At 45.7% G+C, this 26384-nt stretch overlaps 1 protein-coding gene across 3 annotated transcripts in view; it reads left to right on the top strand.

The window, feature by feature from the left end:
* The window catches only part of SLC12A5 (solute carrier family 12 member 5), a 1098594-nt gene that overhangs the window by 897683 nt on the left and 174527 nt on the right, over window positions 1-26384 (top strand). For all 3 annotated transcript variants that reach the window (XM_085619360.1, XM_085619359.1, XM_085619361.1), the window contains exons 10-11: window positions 5482-5580; window positions 6264-6321. In XM_085619360.1, coding sequence (XP_085475486.1) covers window positions 5482-5580; window positions 6264-6321 — 157 coding nt within the window. The remainder of the gene's footprint in view (window positions 1-5481; window positions 5581-6263; window positions 6322-26384) is intronic.

Here is a 26384-nt window from a genome sequence, read left to right as displayed (position 1 = left end):
TTTTAATTGACCGGCCCAGAGAGAGAGAAAGGGAGTGACACCTCTGCCCGTTGATTAAAGGGAGGTAATGGACGCCCATCTGCCTCCAGAAAGGCCCCTCAGGCACCCACTGGGCCGCTGGCGGTATCTGAACAATGCAGAAACCACCCACATCGGCCCACCAGACTGCTAAAAAAAAGCAGCCCACAGCTGGAACTGGACATTGGCCCCTCGGGCATTGCCCAAGAGCCCGCGTTACCAATCCGACCCTGTGCAGCAGCACCAAAAGGCGGGGTGCAGGTGCCAAACGTTTGATGGGCCCGTACTCACACACTGGAGGAAGGTGCTTTGAGGAGCCAAGGATGCCTTCCCCTTTGTGTGGCTCCGGAATTTCGAAACCAGGCAGCCAAGGATGCCTTCCACTTTGTGTGGCTCCGGAATTTCGAAACCAGGCTATTGGGGGGCACTAATATCATGGCTGAATACAGAGGGACTATAAGGCTTATTAACAAATGCCGTGCGCAGCCGGTACCACACTTTTTGTGATGCACCGGCAGCACATTTTGCTGCCCCATATTTACGAGGACACGAAAAGCCACCCTGCATGGCTTTTCGTTTACTTGTAAATACGGTCCCTTCACACGCAGCACTTTGCGTGAAAGAGGTGTTGCTGTGGGTGTTCCCAGGCAGTACCCTTGGAACCTGACACATTCCCAGATTTACGAGAAATCATAAACCTGGGAATGCGTCAGAATGCTACGCCTCCCCAGGGAAGGCTTAGGGAGGCACAACAAGGAGAAATGTTTTCATTTCTCCTTGTTTTGTCCTCTTTCTATCTGCAGCATGCATAGAAAGAGAAAAATACTTCTCACAATTGTTTTTGTGCAGGAGGTGTCCCTTCCTCCACAAAAACAATCTCCCCGCAACGCAGGCACCCTTGCAGCATGGTGGAAGGGTGCCTGCGTCAGCACATGGCAGCCAGTTGTCCGCCAGCGCAGGGGGAAGCACAGGGATCCATCATATCGTTGTAGATATGACGCATCCCTCTGCTCTGTAAGTGGCTCAGCAAAATTGCTTGCGGCACCATGCTGAGTCACTTTGTTGTAAGTAAGACCCAAAATATCGGAAGGTAAGTATGAGAGATTTTCTATACCTAACTCCACATATATGTACCTTGAAGATATATGTATTCAAGGTACGTAGATGTGGAGTAGGGAACAGTAAATCTATACTTCCCTCTGTGCTCTTACCTTTCAATATGTTGTCCCTTGATATTATGTCCACAATATTTACATGGCACAATATGCTTGTACTCGATGTTCAAGAGTACAGTCGTTCCACTTGAGCTCCGACTGATGGACTTCTGGGATCTGTGGTGGCACAAGCTCCATTTGGTCAGTCAAGCACGCACAGTCAGACTCTAGCAGTGACGAGGGCATGGGTGACAGCTGGTTTGGCTGGCAAGGGAGAAGGAAGAACAACTTGTTCCCACTCTGAAGTGTCCACAGTGATATTTTTGGCTTCCATATGTGGCTCCCAGGAGTGGCTTTTCGACTCCATGATACACTGTGATCCTACAAAACCTCAACCCCTGACCTTCATTCTTCTCATTAAAATCAGTGCCCTCTCATAATCAAGAGCACCTCATATTCAAATCTAATAGTGACAGAAGGGACACACATCCTTGCTGGGAGGTTTTGTGTATTCCCCTAACAACTAGAAAATTACTGTAGGGTTCTAAGTCACTTTATGCAGGTGGAATGGTACCCAGTTGTCTTCTTTGTGAGGAAGAAGTCGTCAAGGGACAGGGGACACACAGACATCTTTGTGGGACGACCGGTTTCCCAGATTTGTGACTCGAGGCAAGTGGTAATGGCGAGGTGATAACCACTTCTTGACTAGACATCACACGTCCCTTGGAATCGTAGGTAGTCTCTGTGGCGTATCCGGCACATCACTAATGTAGCAAAAATACCCTGATGGGTAAAAATATCACTCTGTCATCAGGCAAGAAGTCAGTTTTACAAACATGCACCTATGAATGGATTCCCGTTTACCCAGTTCCATTCCCCATACATCCTTTGTTGTGGAACAGTCCATGCTATAGGCATCACCTTGGGGTACTTTCGACTCTTGTATCAAAAGCGGATTATATTTATGTCACCAACCATGTGGGCACCTCAGTCAGTTCATTGACAGTTACTCTCTTGGCATAGGGTACGAATAATAGCTCTAGATAGCAATTGGTAAGTGTTTCTGTGTCACACACCCAGAATTGTTATCATGTCTGGTCTCTAGGGATCAAGGTATGCATGAAAACATTAATAAACTATGTGCATCAGGCTAGGAATAAATACAATAATCCAGGCAAAGTGAGCGCCCAACAGTTCAGGGTTATCTGTCTCACATGTGTCTTTGGGAAGTGCCATGTCTCAGGGGTTTGAGGAGTACCATGTCTGTCAGTGTTTGTGGAGTTTGAACTCACACAGAATATAGGGTAGCAATTGAAAGAAAGACTAAAGGGAGGGGAAAGTAATGAAAGTGAATTAGCACAACATAATTGTGGACGAAAACCCTCACTCACCTGAGGGTGACATGCTTCATCATTGGGTTTCTCCAAACACACAAGGACCGCAAGGTACCTCGTGTGGGCTACAACTTATCCCGAAAGGGAAGGAGCAGGAGTATAAAGCACGTGTTAGTTCTACCAGCTCAATATGGTGAGGAGGGGCAGAGTGCTACAAAATAAGTGTAAGGTGTATTAAAAACTACCTACTTAGGGGCAACAACTTTATTCCTCCTTCCTAGGTGGTAGTAGTTAAAATACAGGTGAGTGTAGGGTTATAGATATGTATGTATGTGCGGTCTTGTATAGCGCTCAAATTACCCTTGGGCATCTCGGCGCTTGCATTGGGAACCCGTCCTGGTTTTTCCCTGTGAGATAACCCGTACTGGGCATCCCCAAGGTGAAAGCCAGGCATCCCGCCGCGGGGGGCCATTGTGGAGATTAAGCAAGCTTGTTGCCCAGAGCTGCATAGTGTGAACTCGTGCTTAGAGTAGGCACCGAAGCGAGAATTATCAGGTCCGTGGACAATTGGGCTCCAGACTCTGCCGCGTCGGGAATCGAACCCTGGTCCCGGGTCTGACCTCTGCTTCAGGGTATGCCTCCTCTAACCAGTGAGCTACACTTCTCCACGATACCCTCTTCTATGATCAACATGTTTCTGCCAGTGTGACTCAATGTTCAAGGCATTCGTCAGGATCAAGCACCAGTCACTCTGCAATATCAGGTGTAAAATAAAAATTTAAAAAACTGTGATACTTAGGCCTCTAACTCTTGACCATCATGTCCATGTGTGGATCAATAAGATCGGTCAGGAGGCTCTAAGTATAGTACATTCTATAAACTCAACCTTCTACCGGATGTATCAACATGTCCGTTATTCTTTTATAAATGAACGGTCATTGCTTCAAACCTTGGGAGGGAGACAGTTTGAAGCAACGACCGTTCAGTAACTCATAGTGTATGGACTATTTTTTCATCCAATGCATTTCGGGTTTCTCAAATACCCTTCGTCAGGGATCAGTCCTAGGACAGATGTCAAATAATATGAGGAATATTCTTGCGTTTAATTGAGCGTGCTAAACGTGCTTGACAATTTGAGATTAATGTGGAATTATCAACCCCATTATTATACCGGTGTTTATATAGTACCTGGTCTGTATGCTTGAGGAGTGCCATGTCCCTGGGGTTTGAGGAGTGCCACGTCCGTGGCTGTTTATAAAGTACAATGTCCGCCGGTGCTTGCGGGTTGTGTGTTTGAGGAGTGCCATATCCCTAGGTGTTTGCGGAGTGCCATGCCTGTTGGTGTTTGAGGAGTGCCATGTCTATGGATGTTTGTAGAAAGTCCTATTCATCGGTGTTTGAGGAGTGCCAGGCCTGTGGGTGTTTGAGGAGTGCTGTGTCTGTCAGTGTTTATATAGTGCCATGTCCGGGTGCTTGAGGAGTGCCTTGTCCCTGGGGTTTGAAGAGTACCATGTATGTGGTTGTTTATATAGTGCAATGTCCATGGGTGCTTGCGGGCTGTGTGTTTGAGGAGTCCCATATCCCTAGGTGTTTGCGGAGTGCCATGCCTGTTGGTGTTTGAGGAGTGCCATGTCCATGGTAGTAGAAAGTCATATTCATTGGTGTTTGTGGAGTGCCATGTCTGTTGGTGTTTGAGGAGTGCCATGCCCTTTGTGGAGTACCATGTCCCTGGGTCTTTATGGAGGGCCATGCTCATGGGTGGTTGAAGAGTGCCATGTCTTTGGGTGTTTGTGAGGTGCCACGTTTGTCGATGTTTGTGGAGTGCCAGGTCAGTGGGTGTTTCAGGAGTACTCTGTCTGTCGATGTTTGTATAGTGCCATGCCCGAGTGCTTGAGGAGTGCCATGTCCCTGGGGTTTGAGGAGTGCCATGTCCGTAGTTGTTTATATAGTGCAATGTCCGTGGGTGCTTGCGGGCTGCTATCTCCCTGGGTAATTGAGGCATGTCCTTTTTGCTTGTAGAGTGCCGTGTCTGTGTTTTTTTGCGGAGTGCCATGTCTGAGGGTATATGAGGACAGCTGTGATGGGGGTATTTGTAGAGTGCTATGTCAGTGGGTGTTTGAGGCATGCCAAGTCCGTGTTTGTTTGAGAAGAGCCATGACCGGGGGTGTTTGTAGAGTGCTATGTCGGTTAGTGTTTGAGGCATGCCATATCCATGGGTGTTTGAGGCATGTCATAGCTGTGTGTGTTTGTAAAGTGCCATATCTGTGATTGCTTGAGGAGTACCATGTCGGTGGGTGTTTGAGGCATGCCTTGTCTGTTGGTGTAATTGGAATGCCATGTACAGTGGGTGTTCGAGGAGTGCCATGTCTGTGGGTGCTTGAGGAGTGCTGTTTCTGCAGGTGTTTGTGTAGTGCCATGTCCGGGGTTTTTGAGGGATGCCATATCCCTGGGGTTTGAGAAGTGCCATGTCCATGTGCATTTGTGGATTGACATGTCTGTTGATATTTTTGGAGCGCCATGTGCATAGATTGTAGAGTGTCATGTCCCTGGGTGTTTGAGGAGGGCCATGTCGGTTAATGTTTATATAGTGACATGTTGGACGGTGTTTTCAGAGTGCCATGTCCTTTGGTGTTGCTTTAAAATAAGATTGTCTTCTATTCCAAAGTATTATGTGTATATTTGGGTGCAAGGGTAGTCAAAGCTGTCCTTGTTTTCTCTGTTTGTGAAGGCCCTGCTCTATAATATGAGTGTCATTTTTCTTCTTTTATTTAGGTTGTTACAAACTTGATTGTTTTAGTTATCATTTCATAGAGTGTATGAGAGATATTTGCCATACAGTCTTGCACGGTTTTATCACTGTGCTTGGGTGAAGAAGTTGTGGTGGAGTGTTGTGAATATCCTGTTGGCATACACACCCATCCCATGAGCCTCTTGGTTCAAATCTTAATAACACTCTTGTGTTCTTTCTCACACAGGAATCATGGCTGGGTCGAACAGGTCTGGCGATCTGAGAGATGCTCAGCGGTCCATCCCAACAGGGACCATAATGGCCATCGCTACAACATCTTTTGTCTGTATCCTTTTGGAGACCTATGTCTCAGCGGTGTTTTATTGTAAACCGTAGAGTCCAGCCTTCGCCCAGGGGCAGCCTTGCGACTCTGCCAATCCAGGTCATCGACCACATTAATTTCATGGCTCTTCTGCCAGAGAACTGAGGCAAAATGAACTATTCCCAGATTGCCTAATGGGGCTCTACCACCCTCCTACTCATATACAATATAAAGTCTGGAATATATAAGGGATATTTGACACAGATGCACATGTAGCATCAGCAGAACTGGCAGCTATGGCTTTACCCAAGGATTAGAAAGAAGAAGGGGTAGGAGTCTGCTTTGCACCAGTTGTTTTTTCCTTCTCATGTCAATTTTATGATTTGTCTGGTGAATTCTTCTGTATTCTCAACTTTGGAGACATTGAATCATCCTCTTTTGAGTATTTTTTTAAAGATTAAGGCCCTGATTAAGATCTTGGCCGACGGTTACTCCGTCACAACAGTGATAGATATCACTTCCACCGAAATATAAATCCCATTATATCCTGTTTGGATTTATATTGCGGCAGACAAGATATCCGTCACCGCTGTGATGGAGTAACTCGTCCACCGAGATCTAAATCAGGCCCTAAGATTTTTTTCTTTGTCTTCTTAGTCTCTGAAACTCTTCTCTGCTCTAAGGTTTTCTCCTTCACCGCTCTCTAGATATGACCACTGTTGTCCTTTTTGGTGCCTGCATCGAAGGTGTCGTGCTCCGCGACAAGTAAGTACCATTTATGTGCTAAAATGCTAGCAAGAAACCATGGTGAAGTCATTGCCTGCATAGGAAATTGTGTTTCCTGCATAGTCGTTGCTTTTATTCTCATTTTATTGTGGAACTGCCAATTTTTGTTAAGACTTTGAAGTTCACATTGTTGTCAAATTAATGTTCCAGAAGCAGTAAGGCAGATAATGATAATTTCTCTTATATGCTCTGGACTTTTATGTTCATGTTTGTGTTCTTTCAGCTGCCAAATTGAACTTCTGCTCTACTTTTCATTGTTATATTAGCCGCCTGCTGTATTTGTAGTTCCAATCTTGCATATTTGCATTGTCTAGGATTAATCTTTTTTTCATGAGCTCAGAACAGGCGGATTTTACAGTACTTTTCATTTTGAAGCGTGATTTTCTGCTTGTGCTTCATTTTTCCACAATCCAGTTCAGTATTATTTTCATTTCTATAGAATGTGGTACTGAAAATAGATGCGCCTTTCAGCACAACTAATCCAAAAACCGGTCTCCCATTAGGCACGCCATTGAGAATTACATACCAAAGGATTTTATCATTCACCCAATTGATTGCACTATGGTTATCAGCCCAGCCAATATTCACATTATTCAGCACACCACAGCCAACTATCACATAATTCAGCAAACCCCATCTAATCTCATTGTTTAATAGAACCCATCCAAATTTCTGAACCACACAGCAATTGCAAAACCGAGACCACCATAGACAATACTTACACTCTTCTCTTGGTTCCAGCCAATGCTCACTCCTTTCAACAGTCTGCAGCCAATAATCACTCCACACTACTAAACACAACCCATCCAGTTATTGAGAAATTAAATGCAACCCACCACGGATCACTTCAATCAGTACGCCCCGACTTGTGGCCACACTGTTCTGAAGCCTCCAGTTAATGACCACCCCATTTTCCAGGCATGTTACCCAACCCTTGGGGTCCTTGGGACATTGTAGCAATATTAAAGATTAGATTGCTGGTGTTCCACACTAACTAGGTCATTGAGGACTTGATCAGCAATGGAATACTCACTTCCCAAGCCTATCATGCCTCCAGGGAGGAGCTGCAGACAAGCAGGCAAGGCCCAGCTAATGGGAAATGCCAGTTTCAATCAGCACACAACATTTTATTAGTACCTCAAAGACATATGCACCAAGTCATCTGCCAGCATCCCAAACTCAAGAAGGTTATTCTCTAAGGGACAAACTGCAGGATGCAACTAAGAGGGTACCTGCTGCAGGAGTGATCATGCCTGTCACTTCCTGGAGTAGATCTCACAAGTTCCAAATCACAACCAACCAGGTTGCGACAGATTTCTCTACAACTGAGGGATTTCTGGCAAGGGCAAACATTTACTCTCCACCCAGAATGCACTGTGATACATGGTGCCTATGCGACACCATGCAGTTAAAATGGCCAGGCACCTACTCTGTTGGAAAGCCTTGCGTCTGGAGACAAAGGGATCCTGCATAGAAAAGCTAAAGTTAGCGATGGACATGTTCCATCACTAAGTGTTCATGAATAGCACTTTCATTACTAAGTAAATAGACATTTTGCCACACTGCCACTGGATGTAATTTAAAAGGGAAGGTTAGTAGGCATCCCCAATGGTTGCAGCTATAGCACCCAAAGAGACTATAAATGCTGATGCTGGTGAGCACCTGTGCAAAGTGATTCCGTACGATAATCACACCATTCAATACAGCCACCTAATCACATAGTTTTGCAGACTCTAATCCCTGAAAACACCATTTGGCATACACCATCTGAAGTCCATATCCTTCAACACAACACACCAAGTTATTGCATTTAGCTCTCAAACTGTGCCTAATTTGTGGAAAAGTAAGGGCCACTACAGTCTGTGCCACCCATACCCTGCCAGCACTGCCAATGACAGTACCAACATAACACCTAACCATCGCACTCCTACAAATGTGGCAATTCAGACTATTTCAAGTCACACAGAGCTATAATAATGGAGTGAGAAGCTAGTATTATTAATTTTCAATGTATATTGACTTAATAAACACAGTTGTTGTGTCCTTCTCAAAATTAAAAAGATGGCGCCACCATGTGGTGGACTGTCACTAGAGCCGGTGCTGACAATTAAGTGGCAGTGCTGAGCACCAGAAACCACAGGCACAAATCAAGCACTGGGGTTCACACCGTTTAACACACTGTTTCTAATAATCATGTTTTATTTTATAATTATTTTTATTTAACAGTTGCCATAGCACTTATGTACCATACATGGATTCTAGTGAACTTTACAAATAAAAATAAGCAAAACATCTAAGTCACAATTTAACACTGTAATACCACAACATACCATCAAGGTGATTGGTATTAGAGGAGTTCAATATAACAAAGAGTGAAATAAACCATTAGAGGAGTAGTAATTACACAGTACATTCCATTGATTCATAGCGGCAAGTCATAATCATTGTAAAATCTTAGGGGTAGATTCAAAGTTTGGCAGACACGGTACTCCATCACAAACTTGATAGAGTGCCCTCTCAATAAAGCCCCAGTTTGTTCCATTGACCGAAAGCGTCCTCTGACAGCCTGACAGGTTAGGGGCCTAATTAGTTTGGACTGTGTGATGTCCTTTTCTCTTTTTTCTGTCTGTCACCGCCAGGTAAAACCAGGTGGGGAGGGACAGAAAAAACAAATATTTACCCTCACATGCACTGAAAAATCTCCCTGTGGGGGATGGGCATTAGTTATTTATTTCTCAATAGCACTTTGGGAGTTTCTTTTTGAAAAACAAAAACTTTGGTCAAGCTTAGTGAAGGCTCGTCAAAACAATTTGCACATTTACAGAAACCTCTAGGATGGCAGGTCCTATCAAGGTACAGAAGTTATCACTAGGCTCGGGCGTTAGTCCAATCAGGGTGATGTATGTAATGTCCTCTCACCCTGACTGACTGTAATCCTAACATCAAACTCCAGATCAGCTCTTAGTTGGGCAGCTAGAGATATCCAGAGAGTTGCTACTGCTCCTCTCAATATCGAGTTTAATGCTTGAGAAATTTTAATCTCTGTTGTTACAACTAGAGTGAATTCTTACTCTGGAAACCATGTTGTCCCCTTAATATGGTAATAATCAGGGCCAGCTTTAGGGCAGTACGACCGGTGCAACTGCACTGGGCGCTGACCTGTGGGGGCGGGGGGGTGCACTGTGTTCAGCAATAACTTATGATTGGAGAGATGAGGGGCACTTTTGCCCGGTGGTAGTGAGAGAATCTGAGGGGGCGGTCATGGATTTTGGGGGCACCAAAAATGATTGTCACACTGGGCGCCACCATGGCTAAAGCCGGCCCTGGTAATAATGCAGGAAGGAGCTAGGTTCTCCCGTTCAATCATTGCTGCGTTCTCTGTGTCAGAGTGTCTCAAGTATGTGTTGTGCCTGCTTGTGTGGGGAATATTCCCTAAATACCAGTTTATATAGTCAGTGTGTATGTTTGTGGATCAAGAAACAAAACAAATCTTTTGGCTAAGATATGCAGCTTCTGTTTTGCTCATTACTTACATCCAAGAAAGGCAAATCATGCAGTCCATATGCACCTTCATTTATTAGTCTCTTATTTCCAAAGGGAAATTCTTATCACGACGTTAAATTACTCCCCATATGAAATTTACCCAACACGTGTTTCACCCTATTTCACGTGACAGCTCACAGCTTTCTCAAGGCTGCTGGATGGTACATACAAATGCATTGATCAAAGTTATCTGAAAGAGACAACTAGTTATAGATAACTTACCTTGTGAATTACCCCCAGGCGTCAGACTGGATCCGGAGAATTTTATCTATCATATTGCATTGCAAATATAAATGCCAGTGAAATAAAACTGTGAGCACCACAAACAAGTGCAGAACAATTTATCAGTCATGGCGGGTAAAGGTGAACATATAAACATTCCAGGCGTGCTAGATTGTGCATTTGTTTGTATAGATTGTTGTGAAAGTACCATCAAGCTGAAAACAAGAGGCTAGTATTACGTACATACATATATTTATGTATTCATAATGTTCAAGTGATTTATGGTAGAACACATCACACAACATAAAGGAAAAATGGGTGTTTGAACAAAAAATTGAGCCCAAAATATCGCATGGACAAAATATTGTGTCAAGAATATCGTGGACAAGAATATCGTGAAGGTACGTTTCTATGGGTATGCTAGGTTTTTCTATACTTACCTCCACATATATGACCTTGATGAGATATCTTCAGGATACGTAGATGTGGAGTTTAGAATAGTAAATCTATATATACTTACCCTCTCAGTATTTTGATCCTCAAATGTTTGACACGATATTCTGTCCATGTGATATTTTTGTCCTCAGTATCCTGTCAGTCGTCCGGAAAAAAGCACATAAAGTTCTATAGCATGTCCGAAAAATGTGCCAATTGTAGATCACTGCTGGACAGAGAAGACGGCAGTAGCAAACCTGTTCAACTTGTATCTGAAGGTTTTTAGCTCATTAAATTTGTAAGAAGTGGATTAGAGCTGTGCTAAATGCCAGGGTCCTCATTTATGAGGTTTGCCGTAGGGCAGCGCTGCAGGCCTTCCTGCTGCACTGCCCTACGGCAAAAGAAGAAGGCAGGAATGCGCCGTATCTATCGGATACAGCGCATTCCTGTCCTTTTTCCCTGCGCTGGCGCACAATGGGCTGCTGTGCGCCAACGCAGGCACCTTTGCACCATGGTGCAAGGGTGCTTGCATTGCTTGGATGATTGCTTTTGTGCAGAAAAGGAAACCTGCCTGCACAAAAACAAATCACAAGAGGCTTCTTCCTCTTTCTATGTGTGCTGCAGCATGCAGCACACATGAAAAAAGAAAAGAAGTGGAGAAATAAAGATATTTCTCCTCGTTGTGCCTCCCTTACGCCTCCCCTGGGGAGGTGTAATTTTTTGGTGCTGCCTCAGAGTTACGATTTCTCATGAATCTGGGGCAGTGTCACAAAGCCATGGATGTTGCTGTGAGCACCGCCATCAACCCCAATGCCCCCCCCCCTTTTAACGCAAAAAACTGTGTTAAAGGGAACAATATTTACAAGGCAGCATTAAGCCAAAAATAGTGGCTTTGTGTTGCCTGGCAAATATGGAGCAGGATCCTGCACCACGGGAGCGTCACAAAACGCGACGCACCATCGGCGCTAGGGGCTGATAACTAAGCCCCCAGGTGTTTCCTGCTCATCAAACATATGTCTGGCTAAACAAGGTGGATTATTTAGGTGGACATCTTTCTGAATTTGAATGTGGTCTAGCAGCTATAAGAGTACCAAAATAAGTCCTTCCTTCATGAATAAGGTTACATTTCCTGTGGAGGATGTGAGTTTAGCAATGGATGAATTGTGGCTTTGATGTAGAGTGAGGTAAATCTAGTCGAGCGGTGGCTGACACTTGAGCAGTTGTTTTCAGTTGGTTAGGAGCTAAGAGACAGTAGGCACTTGATATTTTATGCTGATAAAACAGGGCAAACGAATAATCCCTTGCAAGCCTGGGTATAAACAGTAACACAGTAAGTGCAATCAAGGGGATCATTTAACTAAAATATTTGTGATTAATTGTGATGCAACAAAAATGTGAACGCTATCAGCCACACATTCATCTAAGCAATTAATGAATAATGCATCAGGAAAGGAAACCAGTTGAGAGATGACATACATATGAAGATCATTTAATTTGAAAAAGAAACAAGATTTAGTAATGATCAAAAAATTCAGTATTTTTCTTCAGGAAGGAGTACATATTCTAGCATATAGTACGTATGCGGTGGCGTAGTGTGGGGCGGGGGAGGTTCAGGGGTGATTGCCCTGGGTGCAAAAGTCTTTGGGGCATTTTTAGGGGCGCAAAATTTAAAAAGAAAAGTGGAAGGATGCTTGCCTTGCCCCGGGCGCTGGCAACACACGCTACGCTGCTGCAGATATGTGTCCATTAGTATAAATCATGTATGTGCTATTCCACTCTCCTGTAAGATGTTGACTTTGTCAGTCATTCATTCCTTTGGTTGGATGGTTATAGTGATTAAACTCTTGATGCTCCGAAAAACCACAAGAAGTGGAACACGCATTGACATTTCGGTCTCTGGTTTAGCTAATAACAGAGACCATCTTCAGGTCAAAGCGCCTAAGGTAAATATGGCCAACCAAGTGTTTTTTGGAATGAGCTATAGGAGTCACATCCCATACTGAAAATGCCTGGCAAGATTTGGAAGGCATCAATGCGTATGGACAAGAGGTACAAAGAAGTGTAGTCTACTGCATGGAGGGGAGCATTTAATACTCACGAGATTCAAGAAACACACGGAGCGAATCCTGAATGGGGACCACGACAACAAGGCAGAGATAACGTGTTGCCTACAGTTCATTAAAAAAAACAGTCACTCTTCACCCAACACTTCATTCAGCAAAACCTCCCATTGACCACATGATTTAGAACAATCGTCCCTAACTCATATCATTCATGAAGCCCACTCAGATATCCTGACATTCAGAAGACTCATCCCATCATCATATTATTCATACCCAGAGATTGCAATGTTCAAGCACCCCAGCAACTGATCACTTCATTAATGGTAGGTCAATGAATAATGACACCATTGAACATAACCCAACAGCATTCAATATTCCAGTGGAAGCAAACTAATAACCACACTATTTAGTAGAACCACCCAATGATCTGCATGATAAATATGATTCTTCTCAAATGACACATCAATCACTTAATTAAATTTAACAGACAAAGGCCCTCATTTTGATGTTAGGTGAGCCGCCACCGACAGGCTGTCAGTGTTGGCCCGCCCGACATCCAGGCCATCGGTCCGACTGCTGGATTCCAATACCTGCAGTCGGGGTGATGATGACGGGAGGGGGGAAAGACCTCCACCTCCAACAGGCTTAAGGAGCTTGTAGGGGTGGTGGTCGGACTCCTATCCCTACCTGCACAGGCACCGCCGTAGGGATTAGGATGTCCCTTTCAGATTGCCTTTTCATGGCGGTCCCACTACCATGGAAAGGCATTGGGAAAGGGACTTTGGGGGCCACAAGGTTGGCTCCCGCCCCCCCAAGTGGCCGGGGGGCACATGTGGTGCCGCCCTCACACATTCATGCACGTGCCTGGCACACAGTGCATGGACATGTCAAAATGCCTTTTTCGACTGCGGCTTGTGCTGCTGCCCTTTTTTGGGCCGCAGCACAAACTGTAGTAGAAAATGGCAGTTTCTGACTGCCTACATGGCAGTCTTATCGAAATATGGCAGGTGAGACCTCCGACTCCCTTGTCTTGCGGTCTCATTCCCGCTGTAATGGCGGTCAGTCCTCTGACCGACCGCCATTGTAATTAGGCCCAAAGATATTTTGGGTCCCAACAAAGCCTTAATAAATGATCCTAATATTTAGTTCAACCAACCAAAGCATGCCATTCAACATTACCCGCTAAACAATTAAATATAGCAATTCATGTTGGAGGTGGGAGGCTGATGCACAGATTTAGTGTAAGGAGGGAATGATATGAGTGCATACTTATTCTACATGTGATGAGATTGCTCAAGATATACTGTAGCAAGCCTGGCTGAAGACGGCTGAAATGCCAGAAACCGGTCGTTATTTTTTTGCCCTTGTTCTTATACTGTGTCCACTCACCTGCACAATAATCGTGAGCTCACCGCGCTTTTGCGGGTCCTTTCCCTGCTATTCGCGACTTTGGCGGCCTTTTTAGGGGAGTGTAGGACGGCTGGAGGCGACTTCTGATTGGATGGTGGAGCGTCACAAGGACGCTTGTCCTCTCTTAAGGATGTCATGCGGACGCGCTGCGGATACGCGCAGCGGTTACGCCGGATCACCGCCGGAGTCACGCCAGAGTCTAGCCCGCCTGTGCCCGTCCAGGCCCAGACGGGCTTAGGGCCAGGGCCCTTGGCAAAGGTGCCTGAAATAAGGATTACTTATTCCCGTGAGGATATCCTGTCTTTACGCCCCCCGAAAGATACAATATGTAAGTATATTCACAAAGGTTTCAAATTGTTCTCGGGTTGTAGGATTTGTCAGTCGACTCAGTCAGCGAAGGGCAGGAATGCCCTGTCTATGGCTCTGTTGAATTGTAGATCCCTCCCTAGACATTCCTTAGAAATCAATTTTCTTATACAAGATTTTGATCTAGATATTCTGTTTTTGACGGAAACCTGGATCACATCTTGTGCGGGGGTGGATATAGTTCGAGCCCTCCCCCCAGGCTTTCTAATATGCCATCTGGATAGACCTGTGGGAAGAGGGGGCGGCATTGCCATTATATACAGAGATACTTTCGTGTGTAGGGTTCAACCTGGAGAGGTGTTAGATTGTGAAAGCTGTCAGTTCTCCCTACGGATCTCACCTTCGCTGTCGGTGCCAGGTCTATTGGTCTACCGCCCCCCAGGTGGTGTGGGCAATTTTGTTAGTTCGCTGATGGAAGCAGTCATGCTTTTGGCTGCCTCCACGGCCAATTTTTTGGCGTTAGGAGACTTTAATCTCCATTTTAATGATCCGGCAGATTTAATAGCGGCAAACTTGCAGGGTGATCTTAAAGCTTATGAGTTGAGTTTAATTAACATGGGAGCCACGCACATTAAGGGTCATTTGTTGGACTCCATTTTTTCTAACATGCCCCATCTCAGATCCCTGCCCCCTTCCCCTCTCCTGTGGTCAGATCACTTCTTGGTGCCTTTTACTTGGCAAGTGGAGCGAATGGCGATCCCTCTCCCTAAGGTTCATATTCTGGAGAGAGCCTGGTCCAGGCTTGCGGTGGACAGCTGGATTACTATTCTTGAAGGTATGTGTCCTTCTCCAGTCGCGGACCCGGTATGCGCAGACGCGAATATCAACCAGTGGCTGACCAGCTCTCTTGATGTTATCATCCCTAAAAAGAGAGTGTTAAAAAGGGAGAAAAGGTCGGTTTCTGCCCCTTGGTACACCCCTGATTTGAGATCTCTCAGGAAGGGATGCAAGAGGTTGGAGAGGGCATGGAGAAAGGAAGGTGTGGAGGCTAAGCGAGTGGAGTATCGCACGGCAATCAGGGTGTATAAATCTGCTCTTCGTCATGCTAAGGCCCAATTCTTTGAGGAGAGAATAAAAGGTTCAGCCAATTCCTCCAGAGAAACTTTTAGAGTGGTAAATGAACTTCTCAAAGTCCACGAGCCCCTGGTAACCCACGACAGTCCAGGTGAGAAATGCAAGAAGCTGGCAAACTATTTTAATATGAAAATAGTTAATATTCTCAGCGCCTTACCACAGGTTGTCCAAAGAATAGAGACGGGTAATCAGTCTCGAGGAGTTTTTGTTCATTTGGATACCTTTGGGCCAGTCTCAGTTGATGAAGTCCGTAAGGAACTGGGCTCTTTGAAAAGTGGTTCCCGTAGGGACCCTGTCCCCATGAGATTCTTGAAACAGGTAGCAACCACTATTGCGGCTCCGGTTACGGACCTCATTAATGCATCTTTTGTTCAGGGCTTGGTGCCACCGAGCTGGAAGAGAGCAGTGGTAAAGGCTCTTCTGAAAAAGCCAAATTTAGATCCTTCTGATCTGGCAAATTTCAGGCCTATCTCCCTGCTTCCCGGTTTCGGTAAGATCGCGGAAAAGCTGGTGAATCGGCAGCTGTCACACTTCCTGGAGTCCAATGGCTTGCTGCGAGGCTCTCAAACCGGATTCCGACCAGGTCAGGGCACTGATACCGCTCTTCTTGCAGTCGTTGAGGAAGCTAGAAGCATTTTGGATTCAGGTGGGTCAGTGGCAGTGATCCTCCTGGACCTTAGTGCGGCGTTCGACACGGTAAACCATCAAGTGTTGATCCAACGGCTGGCAGATATAGGGGTCGCAGGTGGGGCTTTGAAGTGGCTTAGGTCATTTCTTTGTGATCGGACGTATCAGGTTTGGGAAGGTAGTGAACGTTCGGTGTCTATCCCCCTCCAGTGTGGTGTGCCACAGGGCTCTTCTTTGAGCCCTACACTGTTTAATGTATATATGGCCCCCCTGGAGGACGTGGTGGCCCCATTTGGTATCAAAATCGTCAGCTATGCTGACGATACGCAGCTGGTGGTCACCTTATCCCAACTTGTGGATAACCCCGACTCGCTGCACTCCTGCATGTCCAAAGTTCACACCTGGATATGTGAATCTGCGCCAAAGCTGAACGGTTCTAAGACCGAACTAATACTGTTAGGACACAAAACTCCTTCTCTTACTCTGACTAGCTGGCCCAGTTGTCTGGGAGCTCTGCCGAGCCCTAAAGAGGAGATCAAAAGCCTGGGGATCTGGCTGGAACAAGATCTTTCTTTCAGGACCCAGGCGAAAAAAACGGCAGGAGTATGTTTTGGTCTTCTTCGCTCAGCTCGTAAAGTTCTTCCCCTGCTGCCTTGGACATCTAGGAAGTTACTTATTCAGGGGCTTATTGTATCTAGATTAGATTACAGTAATACCCTTTTCTTAGGTGCCCCTGAAGCTACGTTTAATAAACTGCTGCAAGTCCAAAATGCTGCTGCGAGGCTACTTATGGATATACCAAGGATGCAGTCAGCTGGACCGGCACTGAAGGCCCTGCATTGGCTCCCGGTGCGGGAAAGGGTCAAATTCAAGGCTCTTTGCCCCGCGCATAAAATTCTTCAGGGGAAGGGCCCTCCTATCCTGCGGAATTTAGCTGTGCCCTATAAAGCTAATAGGGCCCTGCGATCTGACCAAAAACATCTTCTTCATGTCCCTAGGGTTAAAAGGGCGCGGGCCGGTGGGCGAAGATATTCGGTCAACATAGCCATTCTGTGGAACAGACTTCCCCTGAGTTTGCGCTCAGAGACGTGCATCTTACGGTTCCGGAAATTTCTCAAAACTTACCTTTTCCCGGCCTGACGCTGCTGAATTATCTGTTTTGTATGGTTGTCACCCTGGACAAGCGCTGGGATGCCCGAGGGTAACTATGCGCTATATAAATTTCTTATTCATTCATTCACTGTAAAAGACACTGCCACTGGATGGAGGTTTTGGTATCAATTACTATGTTTGCCATTGTTTATGTATTGCATTATACAAATGTCAATAAACAGACCTTTAGGATTAAAATAATAAAGCAATACATCTTCATATGGTTCAATGCGATTTAACAACAGCCATTGAGCATTCCTATAATAAAATGAAAACCACATTACGAAATACAACCCAATGTGCTCATTCAAAAGCCCTGGTCTCTGCCGTTTGCTATTATTATTATTATTATCATCTGCATGATCTCCCTTGCACATTTGATTACAACTCATTGTCTTAGGTACCAGATTTTTGTAGATGATACTCATGGCAAATTTACTATGATTTTGCGTCGAGGTAGTGTCACTTTTGGAGTAACTAGGAGAAATATCTTTGTTTCTCTTTGTTACTTCCTTTTTCTATCTATGCTTCATTCGATAGCAGACATAGAAAGAGGAATATGCCTCTGAGGATTGCTTTTGTGCAGGAAGGTATCCCTTGACCGCACTGCGTTGCGTGAATTCTAAGTAAATCTTCCCCTCAGTTCTAAGTGGATCTTCTTGCTGGCTCCACTGATTCTTCCACAGTGGTAACCTGTATAAAGTACGTACAGCAGTGGATGACTCTCCGCCATCTCTGTCTCAATGCTAGTAAAACAGAGATTCTTCTATCATTTCCCAACTTTTTGACCACAAAGTTTGGGCCGATTGAATTCAGAGACAACCTTCAGCCAGTTCCGTCAGTCAAAAGACTGGGTATCAGATTCAATACAAGCCTTGCATTCGACATTCAAGTCTCAGCTGTAGTTAAAGCTGCACATTGTCATCTGTGTAATTATCAAGTACTGCACTAGTGCTGCAAACTACTCTTCTCGTCTTGTCATTCATGTGCTAGCCTTTTTCAAGACCACTTTCTTGTTCAGCCATTTATTTAAATATAACCCAATATAATCTAAATAAATGAAAGTATATCCAGAATCTTACCGCTGGGTTAGTGTGCAGATTAAATTGGTCAAATCATCTGACAACCCAGTGAATCTCTTTCCAGTATAGAGTTTTGTTTACTGTGTGGAAGGCGATCCAGAATGTTGCCCCTAAAAAATGTATAAGAGTCCTTTCATTTCAAAGAGCCTTTGCCCCAAACTAATTATTCCAAAATGGAAACACCCCAAAAATTGGAGGAAAAATGCTTTACATAGCAGGGGCTACAGTGTGAAGTACATTACCACTCTCTCTCCAATAGTGTCCATTACTTCCAGTATTTAAAATTAAGTTTGAAGGACTATCTTTGGAACCAGATAGGACTTTCCATTTCGTCATATTTGTTTCTGTATTATTTTGTACCTCCTTTTTTGTATGTCTTTTATAAGTTTTATGTACGCTACTAGATTGTCTTATATTTCAATAACAGTGCATTGAAACGTGTGTTATTGCCATGTTATGACATATAAAATGAATAAAGAAACAAACAAGGTTTAAACTTTTCAGCTCTATCCGACTCAGCCATTGAAGCCAAGTAACATTTATGATAAACGACCAAAAGCAACAATGCATTGCAATATTCAAGCCAATACATGAATTCATTCTTCTATTCGAGCAGACTGTCGGTGCAGTCAACAGCCAGCTCATCCAACTCTCCGATCATTCCATTTAGCCTTTTCCACCCATTCGGCCAGCAGTGTTGCCAAACAATCAACTTAACTGGTTCACCTCAGCCAATAATTCTGTTAAATAAAGCAACCCACATTCTGTAAACATCCAGTGAAATAATTAATACCTCTTGCAACCGAAGGCATCCAACGACAACAAGAACTCCATCTCATTCAGTATTGTCTTGATTGGATCCATCTGTTCTGGTCTGGCCTCTCCAATGCCTTCTCTGTTCCACCACAGTCAATCCAAAGAGTGATCTTACAGACCAGCTCATTGCACACCGAGACCTTTCACTTTGTAGAGTACATAATATATTAGAAATCACCATCACACCATTTGTAAGTGCATGATATTTTTAGCCAATCCGCTTCCCATGCTGACATTTTCCAGTCCATTGATCACTCCCATTGGGTTAAACCAAACTCAATTCCTTCAACAAAGATCTTCCAATGACTATTCAACTCCTTCTACTCAAAACAATAAATTGTATCTCTTTGGAAGCTACCATTCCTCCAAGTCAACTTTTCCATCAATGCACATCTTCCCATATTGTCTCCACCCACCTCTTCCACCGTCCGTTTCAAGAAGCCCAACCCTTCCATTGCCATTTCCTGTCGCTTTCCCCTGAACTACTCTAAAGAACCAAACATTGCATGTGTTCCTTTATTCAACTCTGCCTTCCCGGCGCGCAAGCAGACGGAAGGGAAGAGACGAGGGCTCTTGGGTGGCACGAATAAGGAGGCAGATGCTGATTTGATCCCAATAATGCCAGATGCAGAAGAGCAGATTTGACCTAAACTCAACTGAAATGGCAGAAAGCTTTAAATAGGCTTCGAAAGGAGGTCTCAATCTGCCACAAATCCGCCTAATGTTTCTGCTTTGCCCGCACCGCTCCTCCATCTGCCGGCGAGAGCAATGGTGGTGTCTGCCCGCTAATGGAGACGGATCCTATTTTTAAAATGTCTTCCCCGTGGAGACAATGTGCAAGAAGCTCTTTTCAAATTGCCCCGGTTTGGGATTCTGTTGTTCAGCCTAGGGACGTGGTTGCTTTTCTCCGCTTGCATACTCCAAGATGTCATACATCTAGTTAGCAGTAGCTACGGCAACGGCGCCTGACCCGCTGCTACTACAAGCCTGCGCCATTCCAGGGCGATCAATCTCAGAAATATCATTCTCATATATGCGCATTGCTAGCGAGCAAGTCCTCCTCAGCACTCGCCCCATCCATCCATCTTTACCCCCCTCCATGTGCTCTGCACTCCCTTTCCATTTGTCTCAGCTTGGCGCGTGCTGATGCCTTGAAAGTAGTGTTCATGAGCGTAATGGATGTCGTGGGGTGAAGGATGAGGGAAGGAAAACACTCAGAGGACGTAAGGCACTAGGCACCACATTGTGTGCTGTTTTGTGAAAAATGTGCAAAATTATTTTGCTTTATAATATATTCGCTACTCGCGAATCAGAAAAAGGGGTCAATAGTTATGCTGCTAAAGTAGTGTCATTTTTCACATTTTAAAATAGGGGGCAACTCAATTAAGCATATTTATCATTTTGTAGGCTGCAAATATAGTGCAAAATCGTTTTCTATTCCAAGCAGTCTAATGTGGGCCGCGAAAGCCCTGGCTTTGGGCAAACGTATAGAAATCTGCAATGTGGTGAAAATATGACATAACAGATGGATAAAGAGGATGCTGCTACATGAGGTTAAGAATAGGGATAGAAAAAGTAGAGTGAGGCAAAGGAGGGGGGTGGAAGAGAGAGACAGGAAAGAGGAAGCGAAGAGGAGGAGGAGCAGAAGAGAGTAGTTTAATGAGGAGGGGAGGGAGATGGAGACAGAAACTGAGATGGGTGTGGATAAGGAGAGGAGGAAAAAAGAGGGTGAAAGGAAGAAAACATAGAAAAAGGAGTCTTATTTATGAGCCCCTTGCAACACTTTTGCACCGCAGTTGCCACACTTTTTGTGACGCAGCAGCGATGTAAACAGGGTGCCACATTGCACCGTGTTTACAAGGTGATGCACCTAGGCATATGCGTCACCTTGTAAAGCCCTGCACCACATTATACCTACGTCAGGTATAATGTATGCAGGGTGGGCGGTCCCACGCAACAAAGCCTTGTAGGAGTGGCGTAGTGAAATCTATCAGATCAATACCTTACGCTTGCCTCATAGCAGGCATAAGGGTGATGCAATGCTAAATGTGTGGGCCTGCCTCATGCATTGCTGGAGTTGCGTCATGCTTGCGAGACAACTTCAGCAATGCATGATTTTTGCGCCGACAGATATGTCAAACTTCCTGACGCATCTGTCACTCCTTGTGACATGGAGCACCGTACTGTAAATATGGCCCATCCATCGTGTCGCAAGGAGGGCGCAGTGAAAACTGTTGCATGCTGTTCTCACGCAGCAATGCAACAGTTTTCATAAATAAGCCCGAGAGTCAAGGAGTATACAAAAATATTAGAGAGAAAGAGCAGAGCCTTGGACAGATACAGAGGCACAAATAGGCAAGAAAAGGTTGATGACGAGAATTGAGGAAAATTACTAATAAGAAAGAACAAGACCTCGCTGGACACATACAGGGAGGAAGAGACTGTATTTAGATTGCGGCATTATCTTAGCTCTAGCCACCATTCATTCAGATTTGGCTCCAGATCATTGCAACATATCTTAATTTGCGTTTTTTGCTTGTTGCAAATGCAGTGTAAGAAATGGGGAAGAACATTGCAAGAAGCCAAGTGAAGTAGCTTTACTGGAGATTTGTACGGTAAAGCTATTCACAACATTAACAATTACTTCTACATCATCATTGGAACATTGGTCCAGGCATACATAGAAGTGCTGGATGCAGATTCATTGACAACCAAGGATATTGAAATCTGCTTTAATCTGGCTTATCCGCGACCACCTACGGTAACGAAATGTACTACTGCATCGATTTCAGCATCGACTTCAGAACCTGAGTGGGAATCCAGGAGAAGCAGGTTGGGATACACGTGCACCCAGTACAGTTGACCCTTGAAAGAAGCCCCAATGAAAACAAATAAATTAGAGAGAAATTTGACCAATCTGGGTTGACAAATGTTTCTTTATTCCCAAGGATTCACTAATACGTTCAATCAGTTTAAATTTGTTGTCTGCATCTTGCGAATAATTGGTGCAAATGTAATCCTCAAACATTTCAAACACCCTAGGGGCCTTATTCACATGTATGGGGTAATTCAGAGGTAATACCGATGTGACAGGATGGTGGTATTTCCAGGGTGCAGTACCTGGGTGTATGCGGAAATCTCGACTACAGAAAGATTGTGCTGTCACAATATTGTGGAATAAATATCAAGGACCAAAATCTAAAGTAAGTTTGTATACGTATGTATACATTTATGATGCTTAACTCCACATTTATGTTCCTTGACCTTATATATATATTATATGCTTGTGTATATATATATGTATATATATGTATATTATCTACTGGCGGTCGCCAGTAGATAGTTATAGTTAGGACCGTGTTTCCATAGGAAATCCGCAACATTCTATTTGGAATAACTTTGGCGCCGGTCGACGAATCCTCGCAAAATTTTCAAAACTAATGGGGCGCTACGCTCCGCTCCTACCCTGAAAGTCTCGGGGGGATTCGTCAAGCGGGGGCTGAGAAAAAAGGGGGGTCCCAAAACGCGTTTTCCCCATGCATTTTCCCATAGGACCTTTAGTCCGAGCTACAGCCCGAACGGCTGAACAGAATTACTTGAAATTTGGCAGAGAGGTAGTCCTCAGGTCAAGGATGTGCCTTTTGTAGGTCTGGTGTAAATCTGTTCAGTAGGTCCTGAGAAAATAGCATTTAAATCAATATATATATCTGTAAGCGGGCTCCGTGCGCTTACGGTAAGCTTACCGTACGCGTACGGTGCCGTGCGCGAGCTCAATTCTGATTGGTGGTTACATGACTGTAAACATTCGAATCGGTCGAAATCAGGAAGTGTCGGCCGCCATTTTCTGTCTCTCGCACTGAGAAACAAAGGTGGGGAACGTGAAAAGGGGGCAACGAAGAGAGTTGCAGACCCCCTAGTGTTTGTCAGGGGGTCCAAGAAGGACCCAAAAGTACGGAAAATACATTTAATAATTTTAAAAAAACATTGCGGAGTGCGCGTACGGTAAGCTTACCGTACGCGCACGGCAAAAAATAAATAAATAAATAAATAAAGAAGTAACAATCACATTTATTAAATAAATTCAAGGACCCACAAGGGAGAAAAAAACAAATGTTACTGTGTAAAAAAAGGCGAGGTGCGCACGGCATGGACTGCGCAACGTGCGCCCACAGCGCGCGCACGGTGCGCGAAGCGCACCTTGCGCGCAAGGTGTGCGCACAGTGAAAAACCAGAAAAAAAATAAATAAATAAATACATAACTTAGCATTTAAAAAACCGTACAAATTCACTGAAAAAACCATAGGTTTCACACACGTTATAGTTAGGAATTATCATTTACAAAACCTTGCAAATTCACTTAAAAAACCATAGGTTTCACACATGTTATAGTTAGCTGTACATTTCACTCGTAAAAAACCAATGAAATTCCACGTTATAGTAAGATCAGGTAACTATAACTTGCGCGACCGCAATCCACAATGTGTAATTTCAGATGTCATCATTGATGTCATGAGTGATGTCACTGACCATGTCATGAGTGATGTAATATGTGACGTCATCAGCAGTTTATTGTGGTCGCGCAAGTTATAGTTACCTGATCTAACTATAACGTGGATTTTCATTGGTTTTTTACGAGTGAAATGTACAGCTAACTATAACATGTGTGAAACCTATGGTTTTTTAAGTGAATTTCCAAGGTTTTGTAAATGATAATTCCTAACTATAACGTGTGTGAAACCTATGGTTTTTTTCAGTGAATATATATATATATATATATATATATATATATATTACCTACTGGCGGTCGCCGGTAGGTAGATATAGTTAGGACCTATTTTCCATGGGAAATCTGCAACATTCTATTTGGAATAACTTTGGCGCCGATTGACGAATCTTCGCACAATTTTCCAAACTTTTGGCCAGCTCTGGTCTGCTCCCATCCTGAAAGTTTCACGGCGATTCGTCAAGCGGGGGCTGAGAAAAAAGGGGGGTCCCAAAACGCATTTTCCCATAGGACCTTTAGCCGCAGCTACAGCCCGAACTGCTGAACGGAATTACACCAAATTTGGCAAAGAGGTAGTCCTCAGTTCAGACTCGTGCCTTTTGCTTAAATGGTGTAAATCCATTCAGTAGTTCCTGAGAAAATTAGAGTTAAAAGTACATATATATCTATGGCCTCGGAGGATCCGCGCACCCTATGTGCACCCAGCGCGCACCCTCCCGATCACGAGCTGAATTTTAATTGGCTGCCAACACTCTGAATCAGGAAGTGTTGGCAGCCATCTTGTGCCTCGGTTCTACCGAGGCACAAGAAACCCCCCAAAAAAGGCGCAAAACGCGAAAAGGGGGCAGGTTAGAAACACCCTGACCCCCAAGGCCCCAAAAATTATTATTCTTTTTTTTTTAAACGGGAGGATGCGCGCTGGATGCGCGCATCCTGCCGATAGAATTTTTTTTTAGCATATTTGCAACATATGCTAATTTGCCCCCGGGGCACAAATCCCGGGGCTATTGAAAAAATAGGTGTGGGGGTCCCAATCCCCCCCCCACACTGCCCCGGGGACCACCACCCCCGGGGTACTACCATAAAATAGGCGGGGGGCTCACTGCCCCCCCGCAGCCCCGGGGACCACCACCCCCGGGGCTTCTTTAAAATGGGTCGGGGGCTCTCAGGCCCCCCAGCCCTGGGGACCGCCACCCCCTGGCGCAACTTTAAAATAGGTGGGGGGGCTCTCAGGCCCCCCAGCCCCGGGGACCACCACCCCCGGAGCAACTTTAAAATAGGTGGGGGGCTCTCAGGCCCCCCCAGCCCCGGGGACCGCCACCCCCGGGGCAACTTTAAAATGGGTGGGGGGCTCTCAGGCCCCCCCAGCCCCGGGGACTGCCCCCCCGGGGCTCCTTTAAAATGTGGGAGGGGGGCCGCGTGGCCCCCCTCCTGGAGCCTTGTACAGGCCCTGGGGACCGCCACCCCCCAGGGCCGGCTCCTGCAGTGTCCCGGGGTGCCCACCCCCGGGACACTGCTGTTTGCAATGGCAGGGCGGGAGCCTCGCGGCTCCCACCCTGCCATTGCAAACTGCTTTGCTTCATTGAAGTGAGAGCAGGGAAACCTGCTCTCGCTTCAATGAAGCAAAGCAGATTGCTTTTCCACATGGGGAGCAGCATGTTAGCTGCTCCCCATGTGGAAAAGCAATGCCGGCTCCTGCAGGAGGCGGGGAGCCAGCTGGGACCGTGGGGGGACTGGGACCCCCCCACGGTCCCCAACGAGGTGGCCAGGCCCCGGGGAAAGGGGTCCCCGGGGCCATAAGTGGCCCAGGAGGGGGGCCACGTGGCCCCCCTCCCCATTAATGAAAAATAATTTTTTTTTAAATCAATGGCCGGCCCCGGGGGATGGGGTCCCCGGGGCCTTAAGTGGCCAGAGGAGGGGGGCTACACAGCCCCCCTCCATAAAAAGATGAAAAAAGTTGGCCATGCCCTGGGGGATGGGGTCCCCGGGGCAAATTATGGCCTCGGGAGGGGGGCCGCGTGGCCCCCTTCCCGATTTAACAAAAAAAAAAAAAAGAAAATTAGGGGCAGGCCCTGGGGGATAGGGTCCCCAGGGCCAATAAATTAGAAAAATAAGGGGGGCTACACAGCCCCCCTTCTAAAAAACAAAAAAAAAAGCGGGATCGGGCCGGAGGCCATGCCCCCTCCTTACACCACTCTGCAAACGCGCCCCCTGGCGCGTTTGCAGAGGGGAACTAATTCCCCTTGAATACTGGGGGTCCCTGGGGGCCAACTAGCCCACCAGGAAACTCCAGTATGCGCCAGGGGGCTGCGTTGCAGAGAGGTGTAATGAGGCCACGCCCCTTTTTACACCTCTCTGCAACGCAGCTCTGTGGCACTTATTAGAGGTACCTGGTGGCCTAGTTGGCCGCCAGGGGACCTCAGGATTCAAGGGGACTTAATCCCCCAACTTAAAACACGCCGCAGGGCGCGTTTGCACAGTGGTGAAGGTAGGGGGGGGGCCTGAGGTGATAAGTGTGCAAACACGCCCTGTGGCGCGTTTTAAGTTGGGGAATTTATTCCTCTTCAATCCAGAGGTCCCCTAGGGGCCAACTAGCCCACCAGGTACCTCCAGTAAGCGCCACAGAGCTGCGTTGTAGTGTGTTGTAAAATGGGGCGTGGCCTCTGAACACCTCTCTGCAACGCAGCTCCCTGGTGCATACTGGAGGTACCTGGTGGGCTAGTTGGCCCCCAGGGGACCGCGGGATTG

Source organism: Triturus cristatus, chromosome 7 (genome assembly GCF_964204655.1).
Source record: "Triturus cristatus chromosome 7, aTriCri1.1, whole genome shotgun sequence".
In the NCBI taxonomy this organism is placed as follows: domain Eukaryota; kingdom Metazoa; phylum Chordata; class Amphibia; order Caudata; family Salamandridae; genus Triturus; species Triturus cristatus.
This window is presented reverse-complemented; position numbering and strand designations above follow the sequence as displayed.